The sequence below is a fragment of the Leishmania braziliensis genome, chromosome 25 (assembly GCF_000002845.2).
Source record: "Leishmania braziliensis MHOM/BR/75/M2904 complete genome, chromosome 25".
NCBI lineage: Eukaryota > Euglenozoa > Kinetoplastea > Trypanosomatida > Trypanosomatidae > Leishmania > Leishmania braziliensis.
In genome coordinates this window covers 430,442-445,850 of record NC_009317.2, presented here as the reverse complement: position 1 = coordinate 445,850, position 15,409 = coordinate 430,442, and the positions used below count along the sequence as shown (strand labels likewise).

At 58.4% G+C, this 15,409-nt stretch overlaps 4 protein-coding genes across 4 annotated transcripts; all 4 read left to right on the top strand.

Moving 5' to 3' along the window:
- Positions 1-770: 770 nt before the first annotated feature.
- On the top strand, positions 771-1,481 carry LBRM_25_1130 (conserved hypothetical protein; the record flags this gene model as incomplete). Its single annotated transcript, XM_001565567.2, has 1 exon — positions 771-1,481. One exon carries the CDS (start codon positions 771-773, stop codon positions 1,479-1,481), a length of 711 nt encoding a protein of 236 aa, XP_001565617.1.
- Positions 1,482-5,980: 4,499 nt separating this feature from the next.
- LBRM_25_1120 (hypothetical protein, unknown function) lies at positions 5,981-7,693 on the top strand (the record flags this gene model as incomplete). Its single annotated transcript, XM_001565566.1, has 1 exon — positions 5,981-7,693. One exon carries the CDS (start codon positions 5,981-5,983, stop codon positions 7,691-7,693), a length of 1,713 nt encoding a protein of 570 aa, XP_001565616.1.
- Positions 7,694-9,106: 1,413 nt separating this feature from the next.
- Positions 9,107-9,604, top strand: LBRM_25_1110 (putative cytochrome c oxidase VII; the record flags this gene model as incomplete). The annotated part of the gene is made up of 1 exon (XM_001565565.1): positions 9,107-9,604. One exon carries the CDS (start codon positions 9,107-9,109, stop codon positions 9,602-9,604), a length of 498 nt encoding a protein of 165 aa, XP_001565615.1.
- Positions 9,605-11,814: 2,210 nt separating this feature from the next.
- On the top strand, positions 11,815-13,314 carry LBRM_25_1100 (aldehyde dehydrogenase, mitochondrial precursor; the record flags this gene model as incomplete). Its single annotated transcript, XM_001565564.1, has 1 exon — positions 11,815-13,314. The coding sequence occupies one exon, from the start codon at positions 11,815-11,817 to the stop codon at positions 13,312-13,314; it is 1,500 nt and encodes a 499-aa protein (XP_001565614.1).
- Between the last annotated feature and the right edge of the window lie 2,095 nt (positions 13,315-15,409).

Below are 15,409 nucleotides of genomic sequence, written 5' to 3'. Positions count from 1 at the left end.
CGCACTCGTGCACGCGCGGCTGTGCATCTACGTGTGCGTGCTGAGAGAGAGAGACCCCTCCGTCTCACCAGTGCTGGACAGCCGGAGATAGAGACAAAGAAGGTAAGGGCCAACGCCATCGGCACCTACTACTCTCTACTGTGGATCATTCACCAGCCGCCAAGGCGTCATCTACGCCCTCCTCCTTCTACTTATGACTGTTGACACTCTTCAGGGCTGCGCAAGGCCCTCTGAGCTCGATGTATCGTTACCATGACACCTGCCTCCTCTATTTGGTCCCCTTGTTTGCACCCCTTCTTTTCCCCCTTCTCCCTCCGTCTACATTGTGTGTGTGGTGGTGGTGGTGGGACACCCCAACCCCTTTCCCTCCACCTCCTCCCTTCTTCTGTAGGTCATGTGCTCAGAGGGACGCACGCACGCACCCCCCCTCCCTCCCCCCACCCATACCCACACACTCACAGGTGCTCCAGAAGGCGCCTCTGGGGTCTTTCTGGCAGATCCGCTTCTTTCCCTTGTGGCACCCCTCTTTTTCTCGCTCCTTTGAAGGGCTGGGGGTGCAGACCGGAGCTCAGGCTACCCCCTCTCCCTCCCCCCTTCCCCCGCAACGGCAAACGACGCATACACACGCGCGCACGCTTTCTTTTCTCTTCGATCTCCCCGCCCCCCTCCCCCCCTCCCCTCCTTCGCGCCCCCTCCTCCTCCGTCCCGGGCTGTTTTTGCCGTTTGCTTTCGCTCCTTCCTCGAGGACCCGGCCCATTGCCTCCATCGTAATGCGTCTATCAGCGCAGCTGACCAATACCAAGCTGGCAGACGAGGAGGTCCCTGAGCTGGCCTCGGTGCCAGACGGTGTCTCTCGCTGGACTGGCGCGGACCTCGACCGCCTACGCAGTGCTGCCCGCCGTGGCGGCGTGGGGGCGGAACAGCAGGACCTGGAGCAAAAGCTGTGCCGCACCATCGATATCCTCGGTGCTCGTAGCCAAAAAACACAGGGGATCAATGCTGTCCTCACTTCCGTGGCGCGACTCCGGGAGAGCAATACCTTCCGGCTCTACCTGCTCACACAGAACCACCGCGGCGTCGGTATTCTTAAGATGGGGGTGAAGAAGCTGTTTGTGACGCATCCCGTTACCTGTGGCCTAGTTGAGGTGGACCCCCTCTGCGTGCTGGATTTCTACGTGGACGAGAGCTGCCAGCGGCAAGGGTATGGGAAGCAGCTGTACGCGCACATGCTGGACGCGGAGCACGTGTCCAGGCCCGAGTTGCTGGCGATTGACCGCCCCAGTGACAAGCTGCTAGGGTTCATGAAGAAGCACTACGGACTCACCGCGTACACGCCGCAGGTGAACAAGTTTGTCGTCTTTCACGGCTTCTTTGGCCACACCACCGTATCGGAGCGCGGTAAACTACTGCGGACGACATCCCCAACGGGTGCTGCCGCTGCCGCCACCGGCACAAAGGCAAAAAACGAAATGCCCGGGTAGACGTTGGTATGACCGTACCAACACCGGCTGCCGCTGCCGCTGGTGCCTTCGAAACTCCTCGTCTACCCGGGTCTCCACTGCTGGCACCGCCACCGCCACAAAGGCGTGCAGTGCGCAGCGCCTATCCCGCACCACCGGCGCGCTTGCCCTCGCTCACACCTCTGGGGGTGTCGGCGCCGACATCATTGAACGGCAGCCCACTTGCGCAGTGGTTACTGATGCCGCCTGGCTGCTTTCAAGGTCGTCCCACCGCCGTATACGCGCCGTTGATGTTGCAGGTGCAGCCCCCTGCCCGAGATAGCCTAGCGCCAATGCAGCGAGCACCATTGTCACTGCTGCCAGCGCTGTCATCTTCCCACGAGGCTGCCGATCAAAATAGGGCCATGTACGTCGGAATGTCACCCGACCTCTAGTGTCAGTGATGAGGTTGCCGGCAGAGGACCCGCCCGTGCCCGCGCCGCACCGTTGCCACCGTCACCGCCGACTCGTTCCTTGTCACCGGGTTGCTGCGGTGAACGGTGGAACAGGCTAGTGATGGCAACCTCTGGCGACGGGGCCCGTCGTGACGACCGCAGCAGCAACCTCTGCGCATGCAAAGTGTCGCCGACACCGACTCCACAGACACAAGCAACGTACCGTCGAGGTGCCCCGTACAACATCATCAGCAACCTTTCCTGACGACGGCTGGAGACTGCACGTACGTGCCTCAAGAGTGGAGGAGCATGCGTGGAGTGTAGGTGTGTGTGTGTGTGTGCGTGTGTGTGTGTGTGTATCGGATGGATGGCCGCCAAAACATGAACTCTGGTGCTTGACTGATGTGTACGCGTGCGTGTTCTCCTGTATGTCCGTTTCTCCCTCTCACTCACCCTCTCTCTCCCCCCATTCACAGAGCTCAAGCACGTAGGGAGAACAGGCCCACGTTAGACATCGGGAGCTCTTCTTGTTCTTTTACAAGGCGCATACGCGACCCAATGTCCTCTCCGTCGTGTGGGCCTACGTTTCTCTATCCGTCTTCCCGACTGATTATGCGTGCCTTCAGCTATCCTCTTCCACCGAGCTTACCTACCGTCTCGCTCTCCTTTCCACTTTCTCGCGGATTCACCGATATCCACACACACACACACACACACACACACACACACACACGACAAGCGAGAGGAAACAACAAAGCAGCGAAGAAAAGAGCACTGAACGTCTTCACCACACAACTCACTTCTGTACATAGTATGGTAGAGGCGTGCCTTGGACCCAGTGCGTGCTGATGGGCAACTGCCCTTCTCTCCTCCTCCCTCTCCGTTCTACGCTAGCAGGCAATAGAGCATCAGCACTCGGGGGGGGGGGATTAGTGAAAGAAGAATACGCCCCACTCCGTCATACCCGACTCCATTGGATCTCGTTCTATTCCAATCACTCTCTCACCCCTGCGGAGTTTTGTCAGACAGGACGGCTCTGCATGTGACTGTGGTCTTCATGATGCAGAAGTAGAGGGGCCACTTTTACTCAGTTCTGATGGGCTGGCCCCCGGAAACGCAACTTTGTAGATGGATTTTTGCCAACACGACCAGGCCTCGCTTTTGCGGAGCATGACAACGATTGCACCAGCCACCGATCGTGCCTCATACGCTCCGAAGAGTGAGGAAAAGGTGGACGTTTTAAGTACGTGGAGGTTCTGACACCGGACGATGTTCTCATCGGACTACTGAGGGAGAGGGTGCTGGCATTCGATGAGAACATCCATTGCTCCTAGGGCCCCGCCCCCAGCACCTGGCTCAAGGCCGTTCTCAGCAGATTCATGGAAACCGTCCGCTTCCACTGCCACGAGAAGAAGCGAATGCTGGCTTGGGACGAGCTGTGGCAGGTCTGGGAACGCGTGCATTATGACGCCTTTGAGGGGCTCTATCGCGAAGTGGCACACCCACAGACGAGGATCCACGGGTGCTCTTCCGAAAGCCGTCCTCCCTGTTTGACCAGCTGACTGCAGGCAAGCTGTTACCGCACGCCGGAGACAGGCTGTGCCCGCTCACGTTTCAACTGGCATCGAAGGCCAAGCAGATAGGGACACAGCAGGCCGCAGTGCAAGTCGCCACGGCGCCTTCGGCGATGAAAAGCCCCCAGTTTTAGCCCCTCAACGCCATACCCACCGAGACCGCGGGGAGAGGGGAGGCGAGACGAGCTGTTCCCGTCCCCCCTACCCCTCATGGTTAGAGACAGTTTAGCACAGTGCACGTACTCTGCGCACGGCGTGAAGAGAGGAGGGGACCTCCACCCCCTGGAGGTCCTGGTGGGGGCACGCCCACTGCTGGACGTGACAACGCTGCTCGGCGTGCACTGTTCCTAGTGTGCGCTGCTCGGCGTCCCCACGTTCCGCTACGCCATGAAGCAGCTGCGGGTGGCATGTCATCTAGGGACTGGTTCGCTGGCGTGCCTCCTCTGTAATGGACGAGGAGCGGGAGGCGACCTTAACGGTCGGGCCAGTACACGCGCCGCCCCATGTCTGCCGTGTGGCGACTCGTGGATGCTGCGTTTGTGTGTGTGTGTGTGTGTGCGTGTGTGTGCAGCACTGCTACCGGAGGGAGGCCGCAGGACGGAGAGATGTGGGAGCTGTTGCGCATGTGCCCGCGCGGCCTGCGCGCTGCACCGAGCCCGGGGACTATGTCGAAGGAAGACGTCGCAGCCCTCGAGGTGGAAGACATCACAGAACGCTGCGATCCCTGCAGCTGCGTGGTTGGTTCCGCCCTCTCCGTGGTGGTGGTGGTGGTGGGAGAAACGTGGCTAGATCAGGAGACGATTCACTTTGTGATCACGAGAAACGAACATGTACGTCGCTGTGAAAGGTGCAAGGCAGGTGTCCAGCTGGGCTACTCGCCTTGCCAGAAAGTCGTGTGCCACGCTGCTAGCGGGACGGCCGATTAGCTGAGAGTGATGCCGATGAGGTGAAGCGTTAAACCCTGAAGTGGTGCGAGTGGTGTCAGCACCAGTGGCTGACCACCCTTCCTACGTCGAACAGCTTTCCACGAGTATGCAAGTTAACGTGTGGATAGACAGAGAACATTCAATCTGCAGGCGCGTAGCGAGCGAGGAGGCTCAGAATTGAGTGGGCGATTCGGGGCGGCAGGCTGACTCAGCGTAACCCTCAACAACGGCAAAACCGAAGCCGCCGTCCTCCCAGCCACGCACTTGCAGTGGCCACTTACGCCCAAAAAGACGAACATCCTCTGCCTTTGAGGGAGACGTCGTCAGAAAACGCCGCGCGGGATCACCTCGAAACCCGACAGTGGACTATCTCGGGCGCTCCTTGCGCCGACTGTGGTTCAGGGTTCGAGTCCTGCCGATTCCGGTTCATCGATTGTGGTGACGTTTCAAAGGGGCATGGCTGCTGCTCTCCAATGGGTCGCAGTCATTTGCTGCGGGGTGCATCGCTGGTCGCGCTGTCTGTGAGTGCCCCCGGGGTATGATTGGCGAGTACTATAAGTGGGCCCCAGCAAATACACCGCAGGGCGCATCATGCTGATGGTGACGGTCAGCATGGTGTACAATATCTGCACCGACGCGACACTGGATGGATGGGGTGCCGCGTGCATGGGCTAGGCGACAGTGCACGCCGCTGCTACCAGCAGGCGTTGGGGATATGGCTCCCGCAGACCGTTTGAATGCAGCGGAGCTCAGAGCGGTGCGCTGCGTAGTTGAGACCCCTTTCTTCCTCGTTCTCTGCTGGAGTTCCGGTTGATCTTCCTGCGGATGCGACTTCTGAGCTTGCTGTTTTTCGAGTGGGCTGCTCACGCCGTCGTGCATTCAGCCTGTAACTGCGTGACTCACCTGCCATGCATAACCCCACGGTGCGTTGCATGAGAGTCTGGTGAAAACCATGCAGAGGGGGCCGATCGGGGATTCCGCACACGAAACGCGAAGGGGTACGCAGTGGACGACACAGGGAGGTAGGACAGGAAGTTGGAAGGACAGGCGGCTCCGCCACTCTCGTCACTACGCAGACACAATGCACAGCCCCTACGCATGTCTACGCTCTTGTATAGAAGACGCACTCTACTCCTGCCGGCGTGGCCTCGGTGCAAGCAGCACGATTGCCCAGACGCCGCCCGTAAGTCGGGTCGATTGAGACGAGTATGCTGACTCGCGCATGGCCTTGGTGTAGCTCCCTCGCTCTTGCTCGTCCGCCTCCTTTCCTCTCTCCCCTCTTTCCACTCACGCTGGTGAAGGAGAGGGCCTATTCACACACGAGACTGCTCAGCAGGCTTGGAGAAGTAAATTACCAACACAGGGCACACTGGCACGAGTGTTCCGCTCTCTTTTCCTTATTTCTAAGTCTACTACTCGTTGCCGTTGCCGTTGCGCAGGCAGCTCCCCACTCTTGTTAACCCTCCTCCTTTTCCCTCTACTATAGGGTGCACATTTTACGAGTTGACAGCAGCAGCTGCTGCATTACCCCTCACTCTTCGCTCCTTTCTTGGCTGATTTGCAGAACGTCAAGAGCGCGCCTCGCCATGCCAAAATGCCCTCGCACGGCCGAGGTGTCGCGGCGCCTCGTCGACGCCTACGTGACGACACTACGCCAGCACCTTCCAACGTATTGTATTCGGCAGCTCGACAAATTGCCCAGTGCGCAGGAGCACCAGCTCACACGTCTACGCCAGTTCTACCCTGGCACTCCAGCGGAGTTGCTATACCTTCTTCAGCGCGTGAACGGAACGTGCTGGGAGACGCTGCAGGCTCTATCCGGCTCCGCACCATCGTCGGCTGCTGTGGTGCAGTCGTTGTCGACGTCGGCGAGTGCGACTGCCGCGGTGACCGCGGTGAAAAGCAAAAGCATGACTTCCACAGGGTCTACTGCAACCACAAACGTATCGCCTTTGTCGCCGGCTGCTGCTTTGACAAGGACTACCGCACCCACCACGGCAGGCTCGGCTGAAGCCGGCGCCTCGCCTACGGCGCCAAGCAGCAAGATGGCCGCGCCTGTCTCCACCGCTGCAGGGGCGGCAGCGAAGACTGCCAAGGCGACAACTGCGGCTGCGATGGCCTCCGAGGCGGCGGCCTTTATCAAGTCGAAGATCGCCAAGAAGGTGAGTACAATGGCCGGGCCGCGGCCGCGCCGCCCCCTCCCTCATTTTGTGGCGCTGCCCATCCTTGGCTCTACTTACACGAGCTGCCCATACTACCTCAAGTCGGTGGAGCAGATGCTGGCGCCAGAGCAGCAATTCCCGCCTCCTACCGCTACGCTGCCCGATGAAGGCGAGGGGTGGCCCCCCTCACAGGCAGCCGCCGCAGCACAACCCTCTTCGCCATCTTTTTCCATGCGAAAGTCGTCCTTGCCGGCTGCCACGGCCCCCACAGGTGGGGAATCGAGTAATGCTGCCGGTATGCCTGTGCAGTGCAGTGGGGAGGTTGGAGCAGCCGGCACTGTGAGTGACTCGCCCCAGTCTGCTGCTAGCGGCGCTACGTTGAACACGCACTCGATCGCCTCTGTGTATGCCGGATGTATGATTGTTTACGGCGCTCCTCCGCCACCTCCAACATTGTCGTCGTCCCTCAGCACCGGCAGTGCGTCGAACACAGCAGCCTCATATGGCGGCACCACTGGCGATACGAGGGCAATCTTTGCAACTACGCCGACGCCATCCAGTGAGGTGCCTTGTGTCGTCTACGTCGACCCTCGCATCGATATTCACGCCAGCTTTCACCAGTGGCTTGCGTTTGCCGACAGCGTGCAACCGCACGTGCGGGGTTCAGCACCAAAAATCCCGGACGCTGATCCTGCAAAGGTGGCAGTAGTTGCTGCGACGAAGAACGCCGCGGACAGCTCAAGGCTCTCTCCTGCTCCGACCCCGTCCCAGGCATGCCCGCCGCCGCCACCACCACCGAAGCAGTTTGCTGCCTCACGACTCTACATCGACTTCAAGCCCGTCGAGCTTCACGGTGGTGTGTACGGGCAGGTGATTCAGTTTGTTCATGGAAACCCGGACAGCTTCTCCGTCGTGGCAAGCGACTTTGGGGAGTACTTGAAGTACATTATGACGGAGGAGTACGGCTTTACAGAGGAGCTCGAGGACGACGATGACAATGATGACGAAGATGGTGGAGAGGAGGGAGGCCGCAGCGAGCCACCGTTGACAGGGCCCACACCACTCATCATCACAACTACTGACGGCCGCCCGTTAACACCGGCACCATCGCGGGCAGACTCGCAGCAGAAGAGGTAATCAGAAGGGAAGCAGCACTCTGCAGAAAAGGGCGGCTGACACGGAGAGTTCTTGGCGCCCACTTAGCTGTGTGTGTGTGTGCAGATGTCTGTGGGTGGGGACGCTGCTGGCCTGTACGCGGCCTGGCGGATGTGGATGAGGTGACATGTCACGTACGTGTGTGCCTCTCTTGTGGTGAGTGCGGGTGTGCGACTGCATAGCGCTCCCGCTCTTTTTTTTTCATAGGCGGCTCTCCTCCTCTTGTCTTGTAGATGCGGGCGTTTGTGTGTCTGTCTTTTCCCCCTCCTCTCTCTCTCTCTCTGTGCACGCGCCGTATCATCGGTTTATGGTCGTGCGATGTGTCCCGTTGGTGGACACGCTCCATACCGCATGTGCGCTTCTTCTCTGTGGGCGTGTCTGTGCGTGTGTGCTCCCTGCTCACCAACCCATGCACCTACGGCCACACACACACACACATACAAGACTACGTGCAGAGGAGTACTGTAGAAGCTCCAGCTGCAGTGAGACGGAGAGAAAGCCTCACCAACACGCATAAAGGCTCACACCCAGATCGGCTCCATGCACCAGCGGCGTATTTCCTCTCTCATTTTTCACCGCCTCCTTCCCCTTCTCCCCCTCCCTTCACCCCGCGCCGCTTGCTTCTCGGGTTGACGCTGCCCGAGTCAAGCATGTCGACTCACGTGCCGTCTCATCACGTGCTTACGAAAGGGCGCGAGAACGGGGACTCGAAGAGGGAGGGAGAGAGAGAGGACAGTGCGGATGAGCGAAGAGGGGGGAGGATAGGGGAAGGCAAAGGCCCAAAGGGCAACCGGTCTAGGAAAGTGTGTGTGCGTGTAGTGGGTCTTTGCGATGCGCGCGGGGGGGGGAGGTGATGAGCCTGCTGCGTGATTTCTTTGCCAAGGGGAGATGCATGTGTCTCCCCCCCAAGCCGCTCCTCATGCTGTGCGTATGCTTGTGTAGTGGGTATGCCGATGACTCAGCTGATTTTACATTTGTGCGCACTGGCACGCGCCTGGGTCGCCTTGCGACTCTTCTCCACGTCTCTGCTACATCTTTTCCACTCCCTCTCCGCACTCCTCATTCAACACTGTGTGGCACGTGCGCGTCACGCTCTTTTGCTTATTTTTTTGTTTCTTTTGTTTTCCCGTTTGCTCGGCCCAACACCGAACCACCGCGGGGTGTCCTCTCCCTGTCCGTTGGGTCACTTCCTCGTGTTACGACTCTCTTGGTGTCATCGCGGTACCTCCTCTGTGACCCACAGTTAAGGAGAAAACAAGCGTCCATCATTATCGCGCCGCACCCCCCACCCCCACCCCCCCTTCTCCTCCACACCCCCCACAGACCCAAACACACGCACCCACAGCGCTCTCTCCCCACTTCCTCTTTCCTTTACACTTCTCCTTTCCTGAGCCAATGCCGCGTCCGTTCGGTGTTTGGGCTCCGGCCACGACACTCGCCGAGTACCGCGCCCGCATCCCCAACCCGTTCGCGTACAGCTTCAGATGGATTTACTCGATGAAGAGGGAAGTCTTCTACCCACCAGAGGCACTGGCCCACTTCAAAGACCCTCAGCAGTTTAAGGACGCTGTCGACACCATTATCGCGATGCGTGTCTCGGATAAGATCTTCGGCGAGGGCCAGAAGCTCCCTCGCCACCCTGTCATTCTCATGTTGGTGGTGATGGCGACGCACAGTTTCATCATCTTCAGCGCACTCAAGTACTACTACGGGACCTATATGCCGGCAAACAACCCAACGTGGCGCAAGACAGTCAACAAGGAGTGGGAGGAGGCCATCAATAACTCCCCGTGGGACCACATGTCGCACGTTTGGCAATACAGTGATGAGTACGCGGCTGCGCTGGGTGATACCGCTGCTCCCGGACAGCGCAAGTTCTACATTCCCGCTTAAAAAGGCACATTCCTACACACCTAGTATAGGCGCACATGTGGGCACGCGAACACCCAGCAAAGTAGGCGCGCCCTTTTGGGCGTCTGTAAGGGGGAGCCGTGCAGCAGGGCCTCTGCGTCTATCACGGTGATAGTCTTCCCCACCACTCAGCTTGCTGTTTTTTGTTTTGTCCCCCCCCCCCCCCCTACGATGGTGCCGGCGGGTACTCTGTCTGTCAATATATTGTGAGCGGATCCGTGTATATGTTAGGTGATAGTGACGAGTGACACGCGGGACCAAACAGACGCACAGACGCACACACTTCTCCTCTTCCGCCTTCCCGTGCGCGCGTGCGTGTGCGTCTGTGCGTGTTTCCTGTTGATGACGGTTGTGCACTCGCTGTGTGTGTGTGAAATTCTTGATATCAGTTTTTCACGTCTTAGTAGGGATCTCTCTTTCTCTTGTGTGATGGTCGCTTTCACGAGGTGGCGTATTGCTCCCGCTGTGGCCCCGCACGTGCTGGCAGGCACTCATGCACATGGGACACCTTCTCTGACTAAACTCTTACCCACTCGCGCTCTTGTGCGTGCGCGCGTATTGCTTGATGAGTCTGTCTGTGGTTGTATCCATGCGTGTGTGTGGGGAACTTACGTCAGCACGCCATGTAGTACGTCACTGAGGTATGTGCGGAGGGGTTTCCTTCCCCGTCCCCACGATGCGCCCACACTCTTCGCCTCCTTCAACTCACTTTACTGCTCTGGTCGTACAGGAGAGCAGCATGAGTTTGAGCGGAAAGGTGGGGGAAGGGTGCGCTCGTGTCTGTCTGTGCGCATCAATGCACTGGTGCTGCAGCAGCTTACGCAGTGCACCTGAGAGGCATCTTTGCCCCCCCCCCCCCCCCTCTCCCCTTTTCCTCTCAAAAAATCGCAGTGTCCCAACGTTGAAGAGAAAGAGCGCAGCGAATACGCGGAGGAGTTGGAGGCGGAAGGGGAGCTCCCATGTCAAGACAGCAAGGGCCGACGTCGTAGTACGCTCCCTCTCTTCACCACTACCACACACTGGACGTGCCCATCCTGTCCCACGCACACATAGGTACAATGAGGGTGGGTGAGGTAAGATGACGGCGTTGTGATATAGGAATATGCTCTTCCTTGTTCCTCACTCTCTGTCTGCATCAAGTGTGTGTGTGTGTGTGTGTGTGCGTAGGCGCGCTCTTTCTCTTTTATGGTTGTTGTTTTCTTTTGCTTCCTGCGAGGCACTTTTGGTCCCCAACCCACCAGCCCATTTCTTTCTCTCTCTCTTGCCTTTCGCGCATTCATGAGCAGCCACACACATACCCACCGCCACACCCACACACACATAAATACGCAGAGACAAGCACAGACGGTACAGTTGCCCCTCCCTTCCCTCGTTTTCCTCTTCTCCCCAACGAAAGAGATAAGGAGGGAGGGAGGGGGGGGGGGCAACGCAGCGTGTGTGGGCAGTTGGCGCCGTCAATGCTCTTGTGCCCAGCGAGGATGCCTGAACTCCACCGGTGCATTAGGCTTTTTTTTCTAAACTATGTTGAGCTCGATACTGTGGCAAGAGAGAATACCTGTGCTTGTGTGTGCATGTCTCCTTATGCATGTTTGCGCGCAGATGGGCTCGTGCTCATACTCCCCCCAGAGGGTCTGGTGGGGATCCCCGCTCTGCGCGGCAGGTAGGTAGGGGAGCAGGGGAAATGGACGACAGTAGGAGGGGGGAGCGATGTCCCACGGAGTAAGGCTTTCTTCCATTGGCTTCCTCCACAGCCTTTCACTCTCTTTCTCTTGCTCACACCTTAGACACACATGAACTTGCTCTCGTGTGTGCATGTGCTGTTGTGCCTCTCAGTCCTTCTCGCCTGGTCCCCTTCCTCTTTCACTGTGATGCTCTGCATCCGATGCGGACGCGACTCTTGTTAGTTGGCGTGCACGACTTCGTTGGCTCTTCATCTCTCAGCATCTCTTCCTCTCCACTCGCCTACCCCCGCCCTCCCATACCCACGGCAGACCGTGCACCTTCACGTATGCTTGCATACCACCCCATAGTTATTTCACATCCCTCCACCTCCACTTTGCGTGCGTACTTCCGGCCTCCTTCGCCGTCTCTCACGCGACACGGCACTGATATTCTCTTTCTTTTCCCTATAGTCTTCTCTTCTTTGTGGCTCCCCCCCCTCTTCTCCATCTTCTCCCTCCTCTCCTTGAGCAATGCTGCGCGCGACCCTCACTCGCCTGGAGGTGGCCCCCAAGGTCACGCACATTCAAGACAAGCTGCTGATCAACGGCAAGTTCGTGTCAGCCATGTCTGGTAAGACGTTTGAGGTTGTGAACCCCGCAAACGAGAAGGTGATCGCGACCGTTGCGGAGGCCGGGAAGGCGGATGTGGACCTTGCGGTGAAGGCTGCCCGCCATGCCTTCGAGTCTTTCCGTACGACCGACTGCCACTGGCGCCGCAATCTGATGTTGCGTCTGGCAGACATCCTGGAGAAGAACGGCAAGGAGATGGCTGCACTGGAGAGCCTGGACAACGGCAAGCCGTACGAAGTAGCGCTGAACGTGGACGTGGCACTTTCTGTCGAGTGCTTTCGGTACTGCGCTGGGTTCGCGGACAAGGTGGATGGCAGCGTGCCGCCGCGCTCCGGCAACTTCCTTGGTGTCGTGAAGCGCCAGCCAATCGGCGTGTGCGGCCAGATCATCCCGTGGAACTTCCCGCTACTGATGGCTGCCTTCAAGCTCAGCCCTGCGCTTGCTTTGGGCAACGCGGTTGTGCTAAAGCCCGCGGAGCAGACGCCACTGAGCGCGCTGCGGCTTGGCGAGATGGTGATGGAGGCTGGCTTCCCGGACGGCGTGCTGAACATCCTGCCAGGCTTCGGCGCGACTGCCGGTGCGGAGATTGCGCGTCACATGGACGTGGATAAGGTTGCCTTCACCGGCTCGACCGCTGTTGGCCGAGAGGTGATGCGGATGGCGGCGGAGACCAACCTGAAGAAGGTGTCACTGGAGCTTGGCGGCAAGTCTGCGCTGATCGTGTGCGAGGACGCCGATGTGGAGGAGGCGGCGCAGGTGGCCACCACTGGCGTCTACTTCAACACGGGCCAGGTGTGCACGGCGTCGTCACGGATTTACGTGCACGAATCGGTGTATGACCAGTTTGTGTCGTGCCTGCGCAGGAATGCAGAGGCGTGCAAGGTGGGACCAGGAAACAACACGGCGAACAACATGGGCCCGCTGGTCTCGAAGAAGCAGCAGGAGCGCGTACTCGGGTACATCGACGACGGCGTGAAGGCTGGCGCGACGGTGGTGACTGGCGGCAAGAAGATCGGTGACACGGGCTACTTCGTGCAACCGACCATCTTTGCAGACGTGAAGGAGGACATGCGGATCTGTAAGGAGGAGATCTTCGGCCCCGTAACTTGCGTGATGAAGTTCAAGGACATGGATGAGGTCGTGAAGCGCGCGAACGACACCATCTACGGACTGGCTGCCGGCATCTGCACGCGCAGCATGGACACTGCGCTCCGCTACTCCACATACCTCAACGCCGGCACGGTGTGGGTGAACACCTGGAACAATTTCTGCGCCACGATGCCGTTTGGCGGCTTCAAGCAGAGCGGCATTGGCCGCGAGCTGGGCAAGGACGCCATTGAGCTGTACACGGAGCCGAAGGCGATCCACTTTGCCCTCAAGGGACCTATCGTCAAGCCGTGAGGAGGGAGCGAGCAGTGTTTGCGCCTCTCTTCCTTTCGTCTCCATCCCTATCTGCACTTCATTCACCTCTTTTCCTCCCTGCCAGGGCCGTGCGAGGTGGGGGTGGGAGGTCTCCGTTCACACACGTGCACGTTTGTTGTGTGTGTGCTTACGCTGTTTCTTTCCTTCCCCTCGCTGCCTCCCTCGCGATGATGCCTGCACTGCATTCGGTGCGCTTTTCCTCTCTCTTTTTTGCGTGCCTGCATATGCGATAGAAGTGCTAGTGACTGCGGTGTGTCTGTGCGGGAGTTCTTTGTTCTCTCTCCAACCGTTGCTGATACCCGCCCACACATCTGCTGTTGGCTAGGCGCGCGCACCCCCCCCCCCCCCCCACACACACACACACACAAACATACAGTAACGCACACGCACGTACGCAGAGCGTTTGCGTGGTCTTCATTTCCTTTTCTGTGGATTCTATCCTTTTTTCTTCCTTATAGTTCCCTGTTGTGGTTCTCTCTGCGTGCGTGCGTGTGTTGTTGGTCTTCATGTCTCGCCTGTTTGCTGTTGTTCTGTGCCCCCCCCCCTCTCCTCCCCTCTTCCCCTTTTCCCCCACCATTCCATTTTTTTTTTCTATTTTTCCTTTCAACGCCGTTGGAAGGCCACCAACCCCAAAGTGAAGGGTAAAAGAGAAGCGCAATGCAGAGTGCATTACGTTTGGTAACAAAATTTGTCATCCTCCCGCCTTCCCGTGCGGTGTGCGACGCCGACGGGCTCCTTTGCGCGTTGCTTCTCCTCCTCGCTCGTCTTTGATTTATCTGAGCTCCTTTGATCACCGATCTCCTTCGTTCATGCTTCTCCTGTTTTGTTTTCGTTTCTTCTCTCACGCTGTACCGACTTCTCGTCTTCTCTCTCGTTGTTTCTCTTCTTCCAAAACGCTGAGTCTCTGATGATGGTCAACCATCTCAGTACGCGCAGTATCTCAGGGCCCAACACTCGCTTTCTGTGTGTAGGGGAAGCTAGGCGGCCTGCCGCCTGCCCCTCGGGTATACGGCTGTGCGGACTCTTGGCGCCGGCAGGACGGGTCTGGGCTGGTGCTGCGCCGAAGAGAGTGGCGGTCATTACAGCACTCTTACCATCTTACTAAGCATCGTGTCGACGACTCCCACACACGCACATACGCATCGGCCTACCGCTTTTCTCTGCCTCTGCGGCGCTGCGGTGATGTCGGGCGTAGTCCTGCGCTGGGTGCTGTGGAGCGGCAATGGGGCAGAAAGACGCCAAACGGTGCTGGCGGGCCCAATGCCTTGACGGCAGCCGTGGCGCAACAGAGGCCTCGATGAGTCGTGGCCGTCTGCGTGCGTGCAGAGGTGTGTGGACTTGTTCCCCATCACATTCCATTTTTGAGCGAAACCTATAAAAAACCTCAAAAAAAAAACGTTTATTTTTTTTTCGGCAGCGATGTCAAGAAAGGAGGGGCGCGGAGTGAGCGGCAGCGGGGCTGCTTTGTGCGTTATGGGCGTGCCATCGTGAGTCTGTGTGTGAGTCTCTGTGTGAGTCTGTGTGTGTGTGTGTGTGTCTGTCTCTCTCTCTCTCTCTCTCCCTCGCAGAGGGGACTGACTTTAGGCCACCACGGGAGGGAGTCGTAAGCGCGGAAGCGGCGCCGATCCAACTGAAATGTGGCGCTGCTGTTTTTGTTTTCCTCTTTTTCTTTTTGTTGTATTTCGCCTATTTGTAGGCAGTGGGGAGGGGTCGAACGCGCAATCAACAGGGGGGAAGGGGGTACATCCGAAGCCCCCAGCTCGGACAATGCACGGATATGCATCGACCCACTAAACGACGCACGGGCACGCACAACACGTGGGGTACCTTTCTCAGTCACGTGGACCATTGGAACGCCTCGTTTTCTCTCTCCGTGAGTTTCTGTGTCGGTTCTGTTTGTTTTTCATGCGCGTGTATGCCAAGTAGGCGTTGGGTGCCGCTGCACGCGTTTTCCTGGTAACACAGAGAGACAGACATGCACATATATGCAGACAAAATTCCTCCGTAGCAATTCATCCTGGCTACGCTTTTTTATTTTAGGAAATATCTTGTCGCGTGTTAGCGTACCGCTGCC